The sequence below is a fragment of the Meleagris gallopavo genome, chromosome 28 (genome assembly GCF_905368555.1).
Source record: "Meleagris gallopavo chromosome 28, MGAL_WU_HG_1.1, whole genome shotgun sequence".
NCBI classification, from domain to species: domain Eukaryota; kingdom Metazoa; phylum Chordata; class Aves; order Galliformes; family Phasianidae; genus Meleagris; species Meleagris gallopavo.
Window position 1 is genome coordinate 1,641,303 of NC_139431.1, and position 18,215 is coordinate 1,659,517.

At 49.9% G+C, this 18,215-nt stretch overlaps 1 protein-coding gene and 1 long non-coding RNA gene across 5 annotated transcripts in view; one reads left to right on the forward strand and one right to left on the reverse strand.

Moving 5' to 3' along the window:
* Positions 1-16,681, reverse strand: LOC109371073 (uncharacterized). The gene is made up of 3 exons (XR_014879943.1): positions 16,546-16,681; positions 1,512-1,787; positions 1-1,421 (listed from the first exon to the last, which is right to left on the reverse strand). It is a non-coding gene; the product is annotated as an uncharacterized LOC109371073 (long non-coding RNA).
* The window catches only part of LOC116217782 (uncharacterized), an 11,109-nt gene continuing 9,424 nt past the window's right edge, over positions 16,531-18,215 (forward strand). Inside the window, exons 1-2 of one of the 4 annotated variants that reach the window (XR_014879940.1) lie at positions 17,548-17,866; positions 17,953-18,134. Coding sequence is in view for 1 of the 4 variants with exons in the window: in XM_085210495.1 (XP_085066621.1) it covers positions 18,028-18,126 (99 nt within the window). In the remaining 3 variants the exon portion in view is untranslated. Of the gene's footprint in view, positions 16,669-17,547; positions 17,867-17,952; positions 18,135-18,215 lie in introns of those variants that run through there. The other 3 variants (XR_014879941.1, XM_085210495.1, XR_014879942.1) reach the window with 3 other exon arrangements.

Sequence of the window (18,215 nt, forward strand, 5' to 3'; positions counted from 1 at the left end):
TACAATAGTCAAAGGAAGTTTATTTTCACAGAAGAGTATTTCTAGTGGTATTTTATTTGTGGTTTTCATCTCATACCGTTTTGCTGCTTAAAATTCTTTGCATTAACATCAGTGCAGTGGATGGGGAGTGTTGATTTTGTTTGGGACTCACAGGATTAATCCTTTTCCAGGGTACACCCCTTAAATATGAAGCTGTTGTGCTGCCCTGTTCCCATACTTGTGCTGCTGTTTTGGTACCTTCTGAGCAATGCTGGGGGTAGAAGCCCTTCCCCTGTTAGGGGGTGAGAATGTGTAGAAGAGAAGCGAGCTGTAGCTTTGTGTGACAGGTCCCCATGACTCCTGGAAAGCCAGATGTATGGAGCAGAGGGCTGCATTCCTCTGCTGCTAGATACTCCAGCATCCCCACCCTCCAGCTGTTGCCCAGCCTGAGGAAGTCCCATCCCAGCCTTGCTGAAGCTACGCCCTATCCCAAGAAGCAGAGGAGCCTTAAATGAGCTGCTTCACTGATGGGAGTCCCATAGCCCAAGCAGCCAGGTCTGAATCGCCCCATGTTTCACTTCCAGGGTGAAATTTGAGGGCTCCAATTTCTTACTGCAGCTCTCTTCCTCCCAATTCATCTGAGAAGGTGCCCTCGGTTTGCCCTTGCTCCTCAGTGTCTCACATCTCACGCGTTTCCCTGGCAGTGAGATGCCAGTGATAATGTCCGAGACATCCTTCAGTCTTGAGAAACTGGTGCAGCCCTCATCGAGTTACAGTCCCTCCTGTGATCTGGATTCTATTTACTCTGGAATGTGACAGAGGGGTTGTCCCATCTGCTTCTCACAAAGGGAAGAAATAACCATTCTCTGTCCCTTGTCAAGTCCAGAGCTCTGAAGCAGGCTGTCATCTCCTGTATCTGCTGTCAGATATCAGTGCCACCTACCTGGCAGGAACAAGAGGGATTAGGACTTGCTGCCTTTGGCATCTCTCTTTCTCACCTGTCTCCTGAGGAGGACGGGGCATTGGTCTGAATTGTTGGCTTATTTTACGTAAATACATAGGAGCCCTAATCTCTCCAGCAGGGTTTGCATATGAGTTGGGTTGATAGAGATTATCAAATCAGAAAGAACCACCCTCTAACTCTGTCCCATGGGAGAGCTGGAAACTTGTCCAAAACCAGAATGTACTTCCAGGGGTCAACCAGCCAAAATCTGATCAGCTCACGGGCTTTGAGTTTTTGGGCTGAGCCAGCTCATTTCATTGTTTCTCTTGCAGCCATTAAAAATGAGAGATACATTTTTCTTTATGTAGATATTCTGTAATTATTCCCTGGAATAACACAATCCTGGATGCTGCGGGAGAAGACCCACCGTGTTATTCAATGGTGCCGTGTGCTGTTTTTGCTCCTCTGTGGCTGAGTGGTATCTCCTCTGGTGGTATTGCTGCTCTTCAAGGAAGGCAATAGACTGTATAGTTATCACCTGAAATGGGATAGAATCCCTCCCACCAAACTATACAACCTACTACCTCACCTCCACAGAGCAGTACAGAGGTCTGGTGTGATCCCCTGGCTTTGTGGAAGGGCAGGATTTCTTGCACCACCTGTCTCCATGCTTTGTGTCGAAGCAGATGAACTGAAGATCTAACTGTCTCCTTAGGAAAGACAGTAGATTGTATAGTTAGCTCAAAGGGAGGATAAGACTCCACAACTATTCAATCTACTACCTCAGCCTCAAGGACAGCTTGGGACCATTGCCATCTAGGGCAATGAGATGATCCTTATCCAGGTACTGACTGCTCAGTGGTTCCTGTGAAGAGAAATGCATAAAAATTCATCAGACTTTGTGCTGCTAAAAGAAGCAAGTCTCATACTCAGCCTTGTCGTGGAGCTCCCTTTCCTCCTTATAGCTCCTTCAGTCCACTTGGACTATAATATATCCTTGGCAATCATGCAGGCTGCAAACTTTATGCACCCAAGAGCTTATGGAAGCAGCAAATCTGCAGATTGAGCCCAGGACCATGCACACAGCAAGCACAGCCTTCCTGAAGCCGCAGCAAAACCAAATAATATACAGGCAAGCTGACCTCACCTCTTGAACACACAGCATATCTAGAACAAACCTGCCAGACTAGATAAAATAATCTATCAATTTAGCTGTTATGCACTCCAGGGAACTGAGCAGATTAGAAATAACTGAGTACAAGGAAGCTTTTAGGCTGCACATGTAATGGTATTGAGTATATCAAGGCAGATCTCATTTCCCAAACAAATGAGAGCAACATGCAGGTCCTTTAATGCTATAGCACAGCCAGGCACTATTGGCGTGGAGCAGAGACAAGCTGGCTTCCCCCCAAGCCCTTGGCTCACCTTCTGAGGCTTTTTCATTCTCTGTACACCTAACTACAGATGCAAGGTATTACGCTGGCAGTTTAGAAGATGTGTGTGGTTCTCTTGCAATGAGAAAGATTTTCCCTTAAAGATTAAAGGAGGATCTAAGGAAAAGGGAGTCACCAGCAGCACATTAAGGGGCTGCATGTGCAACACAGCAGAGACCCGAAGGACTTCCCAAAAGAACTCAGTGCTGTGAAGCAGGAGGGGTCCCATCTGCCCACAGCTGGAAGGGAGATGCAGGGGCTAAGGCATAGCCCACCAAAGGGACAGAGGATGCCTAATTAATTGTGTTTCCACAGCTAACAGGCAGCAGAGTGCATGAGCGAGATACCCAAAGCTCTGGTCAGCTATTGTAGCTGGGATCCCCAAGGTGAGAGTTTAAGATGGGCAGGAAAAAGGATATCTCTGCAGCGAGGCTTGGAAAGTGCCTACATTCCTTCACCGAGCTGTCCAGAAATTCTTCTCAACTAGCAGTCAGCACAGCCCAGTTAATTCTTTTAATTTCCTTTGACAAACTCAGCCTTGGGATGACCCACTGTGCCAGGCCATCTGGCCCAGGTCTCTCCCTGTGTGATAACATATAAACAGTGTCAGAAAATCAGCGTTGCAGGGTTAATTCCTATAGCATTAAAGTACCCAACCCATCCACGGCGCCAAGCGCTTTGAATCCCAAACAGCCTTTTGATGGTAAATAATATTCTTCCTGTTTTATTGGCTTAGCAAATGATGCACAGAGGTTAAACCTCCCTCCTTAATGCTTAATGCAGCAGCAATCAGAGCTTTGCAGCATTTACCATCAGGAACGGAGGGATTCATTTAGTCAGAAGTTTAGGAGTTAGGCTCAGTGATCCTTGTGAGTTCCTTCTGACTCCAGGTTTTCTATCTGAAAGTGTTTTAGCTTCCCAAAGCTTAACGTGGTGCCACAGACACCAACCAGAGGAGCAGGCGTTTACAGACTCACTTTTGATAACACTGCAAAGAATAGGAGTTTGGGTTAATATCAAACTGTGGATGGGAAATTACATTACATAGCCCCTCATTTCCATCAATCTAATTATATGTGGGGAGGAGAAAAAAAAAATCCCTTCTGACTTCTACGAGTAATCCTGAAAACAGGAGATTTAATTATGATAATTGTCTTAATGAGTGTAGATTTCAAGAATACCAAGCTGCTGACACTGCAATCCTGATCCTGCCAGGACCTATGAAGAAAGCAGTCAAATAGGACAATTTAGAAATGCTGTAAGGATCAGTGTGACTTTCGTGGCCCCTGCACCATTGTCACAGCTGGTGCTGTAACGATGGCCCCTCTCCAGGATGGATTATGGTCTAAAGATGAGGAAAGAAGCAGCAATGTGACCAAATCTGCCAAAGATCACAAGATGAGTCCATAGGAAAGCTGGCAGTGGGACCACCCTGGGCAGGTCCTGCTCCTGTCTCCAGGCACCTTCCCACCACGATGGCTTCCCAGTTTTCAGGCATAAAACCTTCCCTTCCAGCACACTGCCGCTGAACCACTCCATTTACAAGTGCCTAAATGCAATACTGCACTGCAAAAATCTGCATAAAACAGCCAAAAGGGTCTACAGGGGTCAGGAGCCCATACCCCAAAGCCATCCACTGCCTTCTGAGTTCATGAAACCTGGAATTTTGGAAGATTTTTAGACACTTGACCTCTGCGAATCAGAAAAACACCATTTTCTGAGCACAGATTTTTGGGGAGCAGTACTGCCGTTCTCCCACTCCAGACCCATTCCAGGGCATAAAAATAAGCCAAATGTGGGATAGGAATTGGAAGGTGAATGACAGCTAGGTTCTTCCCAGCAAGATCCTTCATGTAGGTAAAATGTCCATTCCATCCCGGCTTTCCTGCTTGTATTTTGAGATGGAAAAGTGACTGCAGCCAACAATGGGGACCCCCAGGAGATGCCTCATGGTGGACCCACAACTGTCTGTGGGTCTGAAGGCCGAAGAGGCCCAGCAGAGCCTCTGCCTTTCAAATCGTGGTGGTACGGAGCTTTGGAAAAGAGCTTGAACAGCTTTGAGGAGCTGATCTGGCTTATTAAGGAGAACTGAATGAAATGGAGGAGGAGGGGGGAGGAAACCATGCAACAACAAGGTCGCTCCGTTCAAAGCAGGCGCAGCTTTCAGCCTTTGTATAGCAGCAGCGCTGAGCTCGGTGCCAAAATGTGCCGGGCACGGACAGGACTTCCCAGAGGGAAATGCTGAGTTTCTGAGAGTCCTTTCAGCCCCATGGAGCCACGGCAGGAGCAGGCAGAGGGAGGCAGGGGAACACAGAGCTGCCCGCAGCCACTGCCGGCTCCCACAAAATGGCTGCCTGACGGCCATTTTGTCGCCGTGGCTTTGCCGGTGGGGAAGGCCGTAGTGACATGGAATGGGGAAATGAAAAGCAAATGGACAAAACGAAAAGGGAAAGAAAAAAAAAAAAAAAAGAAAAGAAGTTGGGAAAGTTTTCGGGAGCTCCTGATGTGTGCAGTGATGCTGTGTTCTGGGAAAGCAAAGTGGAGCTGACCCTGGGGCCGAGCGTGAAGATGCGAAAGAGTTAATTGGAGGCACTGCAAAGAGGCAAAGGGGAGATGGACACCAAAATTGGGGAAGTTCACCCCCAAAACAGCCCCACATCTCAGCAGTGCTTTCCTCTGTGTGCTGTAATGTTGTCGGCAGTGCTTCACTTGTTTGTATTAAACACTTATTGTTGTATGAAACAATTAACAGGTATCCTAATGGATTCCTGCTCATCTGATAGGGGTTGTCTCGAGTTCTGTCAGATGTTTGTCAACCTCTCAGTCCTCGTTAATCAATTTGGTGTTTTTATCTACAATATGTGCATCTGTAACATGCTCCTAATGCTATTTATCTTTGATTAACCCTTCGTAAACCCATTATTAAGGGTTGGAACAAATCCTGGTCAATCAGCATATCACATACACTTTCCTGAAGGAAAAACAAAAATTCCAGATTTTTTTTTGTCACAAAATTAAAAACAAGTGCTATTGATGTTTCATAATTCCTTTGGAAGAGTAAAAATCAAAGGGATAAAAGGAAAAAAAAAAAAAAAAACTTTTAACTGCTCTGTGTTCAATTCTATCGGATAATGCAATTCTATAAGATAACACGATGCTACAGGATAATGCAATGCTATAGGATAACAGAATTCTATAGGATAACAGAATTCTATAGGATAACGGTATTGTATAGGAAAACACAGTGCTATAGGATAACGGAATTCTATAGGATAGCTGAATGCTATAGGATAACGGAATTGAATAGAAAAATGCAATGCTTATAGGATAACAGAATTCTATAGGAATTCTATAGGATAATAGGATGCTACAGTATGATGGAATTCTATAGGATAACGGAATTCTATAGGAAAACGCAATGCTATAGGATGACGCAATGCTATAGGACAACACAAAGATCTACGCAGAGAACATCCTGCAATATTGTGTAGGACTCTTCCATTAATTCTGCTCTCCTTCAGTTCAAAACCTGCTTGCAAAAGGCTCATGTTTACCCCTAACATATATTTGGACCAAAACATGGAATTTGCGACGCGGTCCCAGCGCCCACCTATGCACCCCAACTCCAAGACCACCATTTCCACCACAATTGTCCTTTTGTAAGAAAGCCAAGCGGATACGGAGGCAAATACCTTTCTATGCAAGGACAGCGATCCCCCGCTCCTGCTCTCGCTCCCAGCATCTCTCCAGATGTCCAGCAATCCCTCCAGGAGAGGTGAGACCACCCCAAAGCTGACCCACAGCAGAGCCGATCCCCATTATGTCACCAGAAATCCATTCCCCTCTGCCGTCTGGGAGCAAAGAGCCACGACTGCGAACTGTGAAGCCATCCCAGCAACTGAGGGAAATGCAGAATCACTTAAAAAAAAAAAAAAAAAAAAAAGGCTTTTATTTGGCGCATGTTCTGGTGGGTTGGTTTTTTTTTTTTTTGCCATGCTTCTGCGCAACGTTGTATGGTAACGCCAGCAAGTTCCCTTCAACTTTTAAGGCACGTTACTTCCCATGGCTTGTTGTGTTGCAGGATATGCATCCTTGCAGTAAACAGCTTTGCTATCACAGCACTGCACCGTCCCGGCAAGGAAAGTGAGTGCTTAAAAAGCCAGGAGCAGCTCAATCTTTTAATATTTAAATGAAGATTTTTATTCCCGAGATGAAAACTTTTCAGGCAATAAATAAAACAAAACAAAAAAATCCCTAAAAAATAATAATGATTAAAAAAAAAAAATGCTCTGGATCTCATTAGCTAAAGCCAAATCTGCAGAAAGGTCACATATGCACCAAAAACGAAAGGACACACAACAGGTTAAACTGCTACCGTCCGGCGCTGACCGGCTCTAATCATACCAAGCCAATGTGTAAAACCATCCGCCCGTCCAAAAACAAATTAGACAACAGTGCTCGCTGGTACTTTATAAATGCACAAGGAAGGAGGGCTGTTTTATTGAATACAGCCAACAAACCTTTCTGTCCGGCTGTACCGTGCAGCCCCGCGGCTCTGCGTGCACCCAGCAGCCTTACCCTGCTAACACAAAAGCTCGGTTTGGCAATTCCAGGCATTTTCAGTGCTCAACATATGCCAAAACTGCCCACTCTCTGTCTCTGACTTTGGTCTCCTTCCAAAAGGTCCTTTTATTTATTTATTTATTTTTCCTCCCTGCTACAGCCGGTGCCACGTCGAGACGGGAGAGTTGGGCTCGAACATGGCCGCAGCCTCCAAGAAAGAGCCAAGTCCCAGCGTCCTCGCTTCCTCCTTCCAGGCAGAAAACAAAATGGCCATGCAGCCATTTTGTTCGCTGGAGATGGGAGGGAAGAAGGGAAGGGAGGGGAAAAGGGAGGGTAGGATGCAATAGGAAATGAACAGCTTGGCAGAGATGCCCAGTTCTGTCCTCCCTGCCTCCTGCTGAGTGGTCCTCTCGCCCCATAGCTGTATGGGGCTGTGGGTCAGGGTTTCCAGCACACGTGAGCTGGTTGAGGTCCTGGAAGGGGTTACGTGTCTTTGCTAGGTCTTGGCAGCACCTCTGGCCTCACCACAACCAGCTCTGTTCTCTGTGAGAGCTCCCGATGGGAGCAGGGCAGGAGAACGGAAACCAACACGGTAACGTCCAACTCCTGTACTTCCCCGGGAAGGAAACGGTGTAAATAACACCCACAGGAGAGCGTGGGGAGGGGGAGAGGAACCGAGGGCAGTCACCAAGGCCTTTGGGACAGAGGTTCCCAAATGGTTGGATATGAAGAATGAACCATCTGCTCTCCCTTCCAACCTAAGCCATTCCACAACAGCCATCTTTAATATTCCTGATCACCTTGAGGGCATCACCCTTACCCTGCCCATCGTCCACAACATAGGTGAGGTCTCTTTTTGACTAAAACCAGCCCAGAGCAGGTGGTCAGAGCAGGACACAGCTCATGGGAGAGCACCCAACACAGAGCAAGATGAAGCTGTGAGAGTCACAGATGTTCCCAAGCCTTAGGATAAGTGAGAAATCCTGCTTACAAACCCCATCCCTATGGATGAAGGGAACTGTAAATGCCACAACCAAGCACAGCACAGATCTGGTGGGAAAACCCTGTAAGGAGGGGTGTTAATTGGCACTCTGTGCACATTTCCATATGGGATAAATTGAAGCACCGGAGGACAAACTTGGTAAACTATTGAGTCAGTGGGGAGAACAATTTTCCTGAAGAATAATTTGGAGCAGAATTGCAATGCCAACACCACTGTGAAGAAACCAAGGATGCTCAGACTTCTAATAACTGCTGTTACTACTATATTCCCACCTTCTTGCAGATGATCTTAAGATCTTCAGGTGCAAATGGCTGTGAATATATTACTTCTTAAATTGCTGTGCTTGATTTTCTTTATTTGAAGATGAGCATCACCTGTAGCAAACTGTCAGCATTTGTCCCAGCTCTTCATGCAGGGTTGGTGGGCAGCTGTGAGAGCTCCTTCATAGGTACGCTTGTGCTATTTGTGCCAACAAAGTTTGGGAACTTTGAAGGTATTTGAGAGATCCAAGTCTTGTTTGTTTCAGTAGGGTTTGGGACAGCAGGGCCCACTGATGAGGGAATGTCCTCATGGCCTCCAATCTGCAGACTCTGAGTTGCACTGGTGGTAGACTGAGGCTGCTTTCATGGCCACATCACTCATGGAGGACAGGACTCTTGCTCTCAGTGCTCTCTGTCTCAGATATCGCTGCTGTGGCCTCACCAGAGCTCTCATTCAAGGCACACCCTTGATGTTGCTGTTCAAACTTTCAGTGCTGTGAAGGGTTCACTGTCTGGATGAAAGCTAGTCGAAAACCAGGAGCATGGCATTGGTAAGGCATGTGGGCCCCTCCTCCATCCCCAAGAGGCTCTCTTAGGAAAATAATTACTGAATGCAGGAGTTGGTGGTCATCCTTCAGTGCGAGTCTACTTTCTGCCAAGGACCATTGTTTGATAGTTGATAGAACAAAGAATGCTGTTTGGCTTTGGATCAAAGATGGATGGGGAGAGAAAAAGACTGCCAAATTCTGTTTGAGACCAGGGCTCTTCAGACAGGGTCTGTGATGCTGCTAGGGGTCTTGCAAGCCAAAGTCCTTGTGTTTTAGCTCTGTTTTTTCTTACCATGTTGTACAGCTGTGGCAGTCAGCTGCTCATCATCATGTGTTTGTGTCTTTGGACTTCCTCAGCATCAAAGCATTCCCTCTGGCTGTTTACTGGAGCCTCTTCAGGTCTTCTCTTGGTTATTCCCTCAATGTGAGCCCATACAAATGTAGCCCCACTGCCTTATTGAAGATGCTCCTCCTCCCCACACTGACCATTTGGCTTCTGGCTCATAAATTTTAGAGGGGATGAAAATGTGAGTAGGAAGCAAAGGAATTTTATTCCTTTGATGATGAGAAAAACTTTCCTTTTGAATGGGGAGGAAGTGTGTCAGCTTTTTTCCTTAGTTGGTGCAAGAGCATGGGTGAACCAAAATGCTTCCTCTGTATATTTGTGGGCTGATTCTTTTCTTCTTCAGGCTTGCCCAGAGGCACTTCTCCTCGTTTCCCCTCCTCAGAAGTCTTTAGGACTCCTCCTCTGTTTTTGTCCATGGGGGATGATGTACAACAACAAAATGATTTGGGAAGGAAAACAGCAGACTTAACTGCATTGCTGAGTTCCTGCATCTAGTCTTATTGAGTCACTTCGCCTTTGTTTTCTCCTCTGGGAGATAGATACTCCCTACCTGGGATGGTGGGAACGTTAATTAGTTGATCTGCTAATTAACTGAACATGTTTTGAACAATGCATTTGCTTGAGGCAATAGATTTCATGAAGGTCTAACTGGCTTTGGATGGATGGGCTCCTTGTTCTTATCAGCCAGGACACCTCGCCCTCTGCCAGAGAGAAGAGAGCTGAACTTACCTGCATTGCTCATACTGATGCTACAGCTCTTCTGAAGCACATATCAGCAGAGTCCCAGATCTTCCCTGCCTTTTTCTCTCACCAACACAGCCCTGGGGCTCCAGCCCAAGGAAGCAGAAATCCAAGATAGCTTTTTGGACAGCTTTGCCAGTCCGCTGTGTGTGCCACAGCCATCTGAAACCCGTATCCGCCTTATGCTGGAGGACTGCATATTCCAAAGGTGGTTTCCCTTTCTTCTAGGAGGTGGATAATGGTAGGGAGCATTCTGCCTGCTAAGGTGAGAGGCAGCTTCGTTTTCCACATCTCTGGGACTCATTAGATACTGGATTTGAAGCTGTTGCTGCAAGCGATCCCATAAGCCGATTTATTTTAGATGTGGCCAGTCCTGTGCTCATCCAAAGACCACTGAATGCATCTTCATGCACCTTCCATGTCTGCTGAGGTGAAGTCACAGCCCACAGCGAAGGCTGTAACCTGGTTCTGACAAATCCTAACGAAGATGGAACCATTGGTGCTTATGGAGATTGTTTACTCACATTTTCTATAGTTCGTTACAAAACTTCCCTGTTCCAACTCAGAAACCATACAGATTCCTAATTGCAGCCAAGTTTGACCACAGTTACCATAACACAAATCAATCTCTTCCCTCTTTGTTGATGCAAAAATGCCTCGGAGAGATAATAGCAGTAAGTCTTTGCTGACTGATGGCATTGTGTTGGCTTTGAGCAGTGGATTGGCCATCCTCCACTGCCATTTCCTAAAAGCAGTATTTTTCTGGTTGTTTATCTTCCCCAGCCTTGTATGCAGCCATTGCCCAAAAGCCCCTCTCTGTCCAGGGAGCAGGATTTACTGCTTCTGTTGAAGTAGTGGCAGAGCACAGAACAACGGAGGCCCTATGCAAACATGTGCTGCTGTTTTCTTTTGCTTTCCATTTATTCTTTAGTGGTAAATCACAGCACTTGAAAGCAAACAAAAATCAGAAGATCTAGGACCCAAAGTGCTGTCTTGAGCCATACAATAGAGGATGAAGACAGGTTGCACTGAGAAGTTAAGTAACAAATGGCCCTTGAAAGCAAAGATGTTTCATCTCTGATGCATGCCTCAGATTGTTTCTGGCTGGGTTTTGGCTCTCTTCGAACAAGGCAGAAGCTTTGTGCCTGGGCTGCTTAGCACACACAAAAAATCTGGGCTGAGTTTTACTCTGATTCGGGTAGGGACCATCTTTATCTTCTGTGTGTGGACAGCACTGAGTACAATGGATCCCTCAAGATGTTGTTCCAACGACAAAATGTGACACAAGCAAGAGCTTGTTTACATGCTTTGAGTATACAGGACACCAGGGCTGGAAATGGTCACTGTTACATTATGTCTTGACTCTGCCACCAAGCCTGACCCTTCCAAAGACCCTAAAGGACCATGCAGGCTCACACCACTGCATTACAACAACAGATTGATCCACATGCTAGCTCCTTCTTTGACCTCATTTCAGCCCAGGCTGACATCTGGCCCTGTGTTTTCAAGCCACTGCAGGGCTGACACAAGCTTTTGCATAGTTGGGCAAGATTGCCAACGGAAGGAAGGTGGAATGACTCCTCGGGAAGGGATCAGCACCTATCAACTTCAACCAGCATTTCTACAGAGCAACACTGAAAGCTTGGTCCCTCCCATGACCAAGTGAGACAGCATAACCTGTCTCAGGTTATGCTCATAACTCAGGATCAACACAGCTCTACAGTCTCATCGTGGCAGCCAAAACCAATCCATCTTTACCTACTTACAGCAGAGCTGAGCTCAAGGAAACAGGCAGTGTCCGGAAGGCTGAGCTTATCAGCACAGTACAAAGATCTCTCCAGAAAGTGCAAAAGCCCTTAGGGGAATATCCCCACCCACTGTCCCTTTGGGGAGCGCCTTCCTGGGCTTGGCACTGCCAGTCACTGTGATCGTGATGGGTTTTGTGGCCACAGCTCTCCCAGGGGTTTGGCTGAGTCTATAGGGCAAAATGTAGGCATGGTTGTGGCAGCCGTGGCTCAGAGTGAGCCGTGTTGTTGGGCTGCATGGAGCAGCCAAGGCAGACGCAGATAAAAGCAGAGCCCGAGAGGCATCTGCCTGCAGTGGGGTGTGCACTGCTAATGCGCAGGGATGAACAGATGGGTTGATTACACAGGGAGAAATGGACCCTAATCGTATCCAGATTCACCAGCTGCAGGATTTCCTCCTGAGCTCTGAAGGACAGGAAGTCCTTACCTGCTTCTTTATCCTGTCTCTGTTCGTTCGGCCCTTCCCCCGCCCTGGGAACCACGTCTGGGCTAATTCCCTGCGCCCAGACCGCAGAGCTCACATCCAGATGGGAACTCCCACAGCACTCCAGCATGGCTGGATGCAGCTCCAGCCCAGGAGCCTATCCTGTCTTTCAGCTCTGGCATGACCTGGCTCATGTTTTCCTGCTTGGGGGACCCACTGCAAGACTCCTCTTGCCTTCCATGGCCTCTCTGAACAGCAGGGAAGAATTTGGGGCAAATGAGAGCATGTTGTGCACAAAAGACTGCACTGGGAATCAATGCATTGTGTGCCACCGTGTCCTGCACTGAGATGCAGCCACTTCTGAGATCGTGTCCAGTATGTCTTTGGCACACATCCAGTGAAGCCAGGGAATAAAGAAGGATTTTGCAGGCTTAAAACATCAGAAGCAACCCTCCAGCAGGCTGCACAATGATTCACTGGGCTGAACTGGGAGGTAATGTTGGAGAACTTAACAGCATTCTTGCTTCTGGGAGATTGAAACATCTTGAGCAGTCGGATTTCATAGCCTGCTTAGGTCAGCAGTGCCAGCTTGAAGAAAGGAGCAGAAACCTCCCACCCTCTCTTATCTGCATCTCTCTGTGTCCACCCCAGCTCTCTTCAGCCACAGTAAGCTGCTCCCAAAGCAGCATGGCTGCAGGGATGGCCCGAGGTGACCCCCTATGGGGGGATCTGAGCCCCATCCTCATCCACAGACATGAGCCCTGGGAGCAGATGCATGGCAATTCATGCTGGTAGCAGCACTGCCCTCGCTTTTGATGGAGTCTCCACGTAAGGAGTAAGTTTGAAAAATGCTACAACTCAAGCTGGTGCTCCACGTGGGGCTCTGGGAGACCCTTTCTCCTTACATGCTGAGGGTGCCTCTGTTCTAGCCCTAGGCTTCTGTTGTCAGACTCAGTGTGTGCCAGCTCCCACACCATCCCTGGATGCCATGGGATGCCATGTGCTGCGCCTGCGAGCTGGTGCACGGATCTGAGCAAGCCAAGGCCAAAGGAGAGGAGAACCACTCCCTGCATTCTTGGTGTAATTCCCAGAACCTTCCTGCTCAGCCAAAGCTGCTTCAGGTCCCCATGCATGGCACTGAAACATCAGCACAGCCATCCTGTGAGTTCAAATCAAACCCCAGGATGCTGACTGAGCAGTCAACCATGCTGAACAGAGCCGTGGCCGCTCTGCAGACCCCTCCAGGCAGGAGAAGAGGAGGAAGCACAGCACTTGGCATGGTCGTGCAGGTGAGGAGAAGCCTCCTGCCCTGTCCAGCCTCTTGGGCAGCTCCTCTGTCCCTAGCCCAGTAAAACAGCGACGCTGATGTGCTGGCAGCAGCCATAGGGCACAGCAGCACCTGGGTACAGACCTCTCCAAACCACGAGGTGGTGCACACAGGGTTAGACTGTGTTGTCATCATCAGAATAATGCCATACCTACCTCTTAGGCTTCCTCACCCTGTGCAGCATGGCCCTTGTCGGGTTGCATCTTCTATGTTTTCTGCAGACGGGACTAACTCATGAGTAAATATAGCATGCCAAATCCAGCACACAAAGTGCAAGCCTCACTGGTTTCAGTGGGGGAAGCAGGCACTGCTCAGTGCCCACAGACAGCCCTACAAAAACAAACCTCACTTTGTCCTCCCCCAACTCACTTTTCATAGCAGCCAGGTAACATAAAGAGTAGCACGAGCAACCTCACAACAGCAAGCCAGGATGATGGAAGAAGTGGATGGAAATCAGAAAATGAAAGAGGTGATTTATAGGGAGTAAAAACTGCAGCAGGAAAGGTAAATAATACTGATTCTTCTAAAGATGAGCTGTGGAGTGGTTCAGTGGTGAGCTGGCACTGGGTACCCCACGTTCCCCATGGTGCATGGAGTTGTGAGCATCCCTTGGATGTGTTACTACTGGGATCTCATTCAACTTGTGCCCTTAGATCCACTGCAACAAGCTGGCAGCTACGAGGAAGAAGCCCACAAAGGCCAGATTTGCTCTCCCTGCCTTTAATGTCCCATTTCTCCAGCAGAACTGATTGCTGGAGAAGTAAAGCTGATTGTATGGACCGTGCAACCTGGTGAACGATGGTCCCCATGGGCTCAGCCTGCACACAAACAGAGCACGGCAGCACTGCAACTGCAGATCAGGCAAGTTTCACCAGAGCTTCAAGTTTTAAAAAAAAAAAAAAAAAAAAAGAGAGGAGAGGAGGAAAAAAAAAAAAAGGAAAAAAAGGAAAACACAATCCAGACTCTGCCTTGGCCAAACCTGGCCCTTTTAAGGAAAGGAAATTTCCCAGAGCCACCCTCGACAAACCTAGAGGCCCAATCCTGCTCTCAGGAATGCCAGTGCAAATCTAGAACAGCTCTGCCGGCCACTGGGGGGGTCATGGCAGCTGTGTGTGCATCCAGCCCTGCAGGGAAGCTCCTGCTCGCTCCCAGAGATGGTGCAGAGCTTGCACTGCAGCAGCCAGGCAGCAAACTCCAGGTTCAAATGCAGTCAGCATCAGAATGGTCTGCCAGCCAGTTTCAAGAATTTGTCCTTTTTGCTGAGCCATGATCTGGAAGCCCGAGCCCTGTTTTGCTGTGAGCTGCGTCCCTTGGCTGGATGGCTGCTAAGCAGTGTCTTCCTCGAGTTCAGACTTTCTCTGCTCAAGGGGCTGCCCACTGCAGAGCCCAGCGGAGCGATGCCGGCAACTTCAGTGTTCTTTTTTTTGATAGCAGCCCTCTGCCAACTTCTCCCAGGGAAGCAAAAGAAATTGGGAGCAAACTGGGAAAGATCTGCTTCCACCCCAGCCCCTGTTTATGTCAAAAATCTGCAAGGAAAAAGCTACAGCGATGAGTAAAATGCTCATGTTCCCTTCTCATTAGTATTAAAGGTCTGGATGTAAACCAGATGTAAATGGGCTCTGCTGCAGAGGGTATCCTGCCACATTTTGGGGCCAGATCTGACCGGCCCCATTTCCTGCTAACAGCAACGTGGGCATTCAGCTCCCCAGCCAACCACTGTGCAGCACGAGAGCCAGGGACCACAGCAAGCAGCCTCAAAAATGGGAACTGCCAGCAAAGGCCGCGGCCCTGAGCCGCACTCCCGCCATAGAGGAGGTCAGTAGCTGCATTCACAATCTGTTTCAGCATCTCCCTGCTTCTGCTCGGCCCACTACAACCACTGCTTTGCCTTACAGCTGAAGAGCAAGCGAGTGGGAAGGTTCAGAGCAGAACCAAAGCACCCCAGCATCCAAAATGCAGTGCACAAGGCAACGCAGGTTGCCGCCTCTCTCTAGGAGGTGAGTGGGGTGCGAGACAAACTCAGAGATGTCCCCTGGAGAACGGGTGGGAGATGGAGGTGAAGCTGAGCTGGGGCATTTGGGTGCTCTGCAGCCAGTTCAAAGGCTCTGCTGTAGGGCTGTGCGTCACTTGCTGGGAGAGAGAATATTGTTTTTGGAGAAGGGAGGAGGAGGGGGAAGCCAGCAGTGGGGAAGGAGGAGGAAAAATTTGGTGAAGGAGGAGGGGCAGTTCGCATGGCTCCTAAGCACCTGCATAGTGCGTGGCAGGAAGGAGGCAGGGAGACCCTGCCCTGCAGACAGGCTGCTTTTGTTGCATCCCAAACGGGCCTCGATTAAGTCTGACAGAAAGAGAGCAGAGTCCCACACACTACGGACAAAACCCCCGAGCTCAGCAAGACCCGGAGAGCTTCGGCACAGTGGGGAGAGGTGTGAAGCTCCGCGAATCGCCCTCTGCAACACCCCGTGCCTTGGCCAGGCAGCCCCTTCCCAGCTGGAGCCATCTCCAGAGCCTGGAGGCCACCGCGGCTCCACGACAGCCCTCCCTGCTCCCTTGCCCATCTTCGCCCAGCGCAGCCCCGTGCCCAGCTATGGGACTTGGCCACGGCTCTGCGCCCATCCCAGCGTGTTGTGCCAGCTTCTAAACAGTTAACACCACCAGAACCAGACTGCAGCGGTTCTCTCGTCCGCAGATCCCTCCGAAAAAGAAAAGAAATGATCCTCTTATTCTCTCCTCCACCCACCTGGGCCACCTCCTGGCACCCATCCCATGCCCACAACCAGCGCGGGACTCGGGGGGCTGTGGGTTCCCACCACGCTCGCCGCGGCTGCCATGTTGAACTGCAAATCCGACATGAGTCGACATCTTTTTTTCTCCCCTCCGTGGTGGAAGCACAAAGCACCCGCGTGGGGGACGGCGGTGAGCGGGGCGAGAGGAAAAAGCACCTCGAGTGCTGCTCCGAGGTGGGACGCGGGGGCACGTCCCTCCATCTGGATCAATTCGAGTCTCAGCACCACGGGCTGCAGGGAAGGGGTTTTTGGGGAGAAGGCGAATTGCAGCAACAACAAAGCGCCGGGCGGAACGAAACGGTATTTCAAATCAAAGGCAAAAAGCACCCCAACCAACCAGCCAACCAACCAACCAACCAAAAAAATGAAGAGCGAGGTTCGATTCCGTACCGAGGCAGCGAGAGGGACGCACCGCCAGCAGAGTGGTTGTGTTGTGGAGCAGTGGCTGCTTTTAGCTCCGCTTATCCGGACAGTCACCAGGGAAGGATCCTTTTCCGAGAAAGGCCAGTTGGAGTGAGACAGCTTTTTTTTTTTTTTTTTTTTTTCCCTTCTCTCGCTTGCTCTCTCCCCTTTCCTTCTCCTCTCAGCTCAACGCCAAGAAATGGGCGGTGCCTGGATGCCAGGCTCCATCTGAACGAGACGCCGAAGGCCGGGGCAGGCTGGCACAAAGGCGAGCTGGCAGGAATTCCTGCACTCGGCGCTCCGAAAATCCACTCGGAAGAGTTCTGCCCCGTTTGGCCCCAAAGGGCATGAGCACGGGGCTGGGGGGTGGTGGGGGGGAATAATAATAATAATAATAATAATAATAATAATAATAAATGGGGCAGAAATAAAGCTGGGACCTTCCCGTGCGTCGACTCAGGTTAAACAAAAGGCCTGGGGACGTGGATAGGGCTCTGTGCCCCCCCCGCCGTGTGCTCTTTCCCGCCCGCACGCCCCCTCATCCCGCCTCGTGCTCGGTGCAAAAAAGGGCCAAAAAAAGGGGAAAAAAGCCGAAAGCGACGCGCCCGCCATGAGGGCAGCATGGCAGCAACCGCCTCCGAGGGGGCAGATTGAGGGTGGTTTGTGTGTTTTAGGGCGTATTTGGGGCCTTTTTGTTGCTGCCGCGAGCACATGGGTTGCGCCAACGATAAAAAGGGAGTCCCGGCGGGCTCGGGAGGGGGGCCGAGGGGCTGAGAGCGCTGCTGGGGAGATGCCAAGAGCACGGAACAAAACACGTTTTCATCTCGCCCGCACCAGGGGCCGAGGGGCGGCCGTGCACCCCGCAGCCCTCCCGGGGAGCGGCTGCCAAGCCCGCCTTGGCACGGCTCCCCCAAACAAAGCCGTCACCCATCCCCGAGCAGGCGCTGACAGTAAGCAAAGTGACAGGCGCATCTCCCGCATGTTAATCCAAACGACGAGGAGCGAGCGGTGCCAGCATCCTCCCCCCCCCCCGCCCCCCCTTCCCCACATGCACGCGTACCCCCGGCCCCGTCCACCCCACCCTTGGCACCCGTCGGCCTCGTGCGGGGCCTTCCCTTTGGGCGGGTTTAAATCAAAACAAGCGGCCGAGCTTCGGGGGGCGAACGAGGCCGCTCGGCGTCGGCGGTACCTGCTCCGTTCCCGCTGTCTTCCTCTCGCCTTGGATGCGTGACAAGAGCCAACTCGCCTCTGGTGGGCTCTGGGAGCCGCGGGGCTGTAACCCTTTGCAGGAAGTTGGCACGGCTCCCAGGTAGGACTCGACTCCCACATGGCTCCCCCCAGCAGCCGCCGCCGCCGCTGCTCCCTCCCTCCTCTCCCCACCCGCTCTGCCCCCAGGCCCGGCGTTGCCCCACACTGTTGCCCATGGGGCTGCCCCACGCGCTGCCGCTCTTGCACACGTACCAGTGAAGGATGACCTGGGCAACACCGAGAACAACAACTTCCTGCTCCGGCTCCCTCCAACGCCTGTTTCCACGCGGTGTGCGGCGAGACGGGGGGAGCTGGGAGGAGGTTTGGGGGTTTGTCGTCATTGAATCATGCTTTTTTTTTTTTTTTTTGACCGTATATATATATATATATATTTTTTTTTTTTTTTTTTT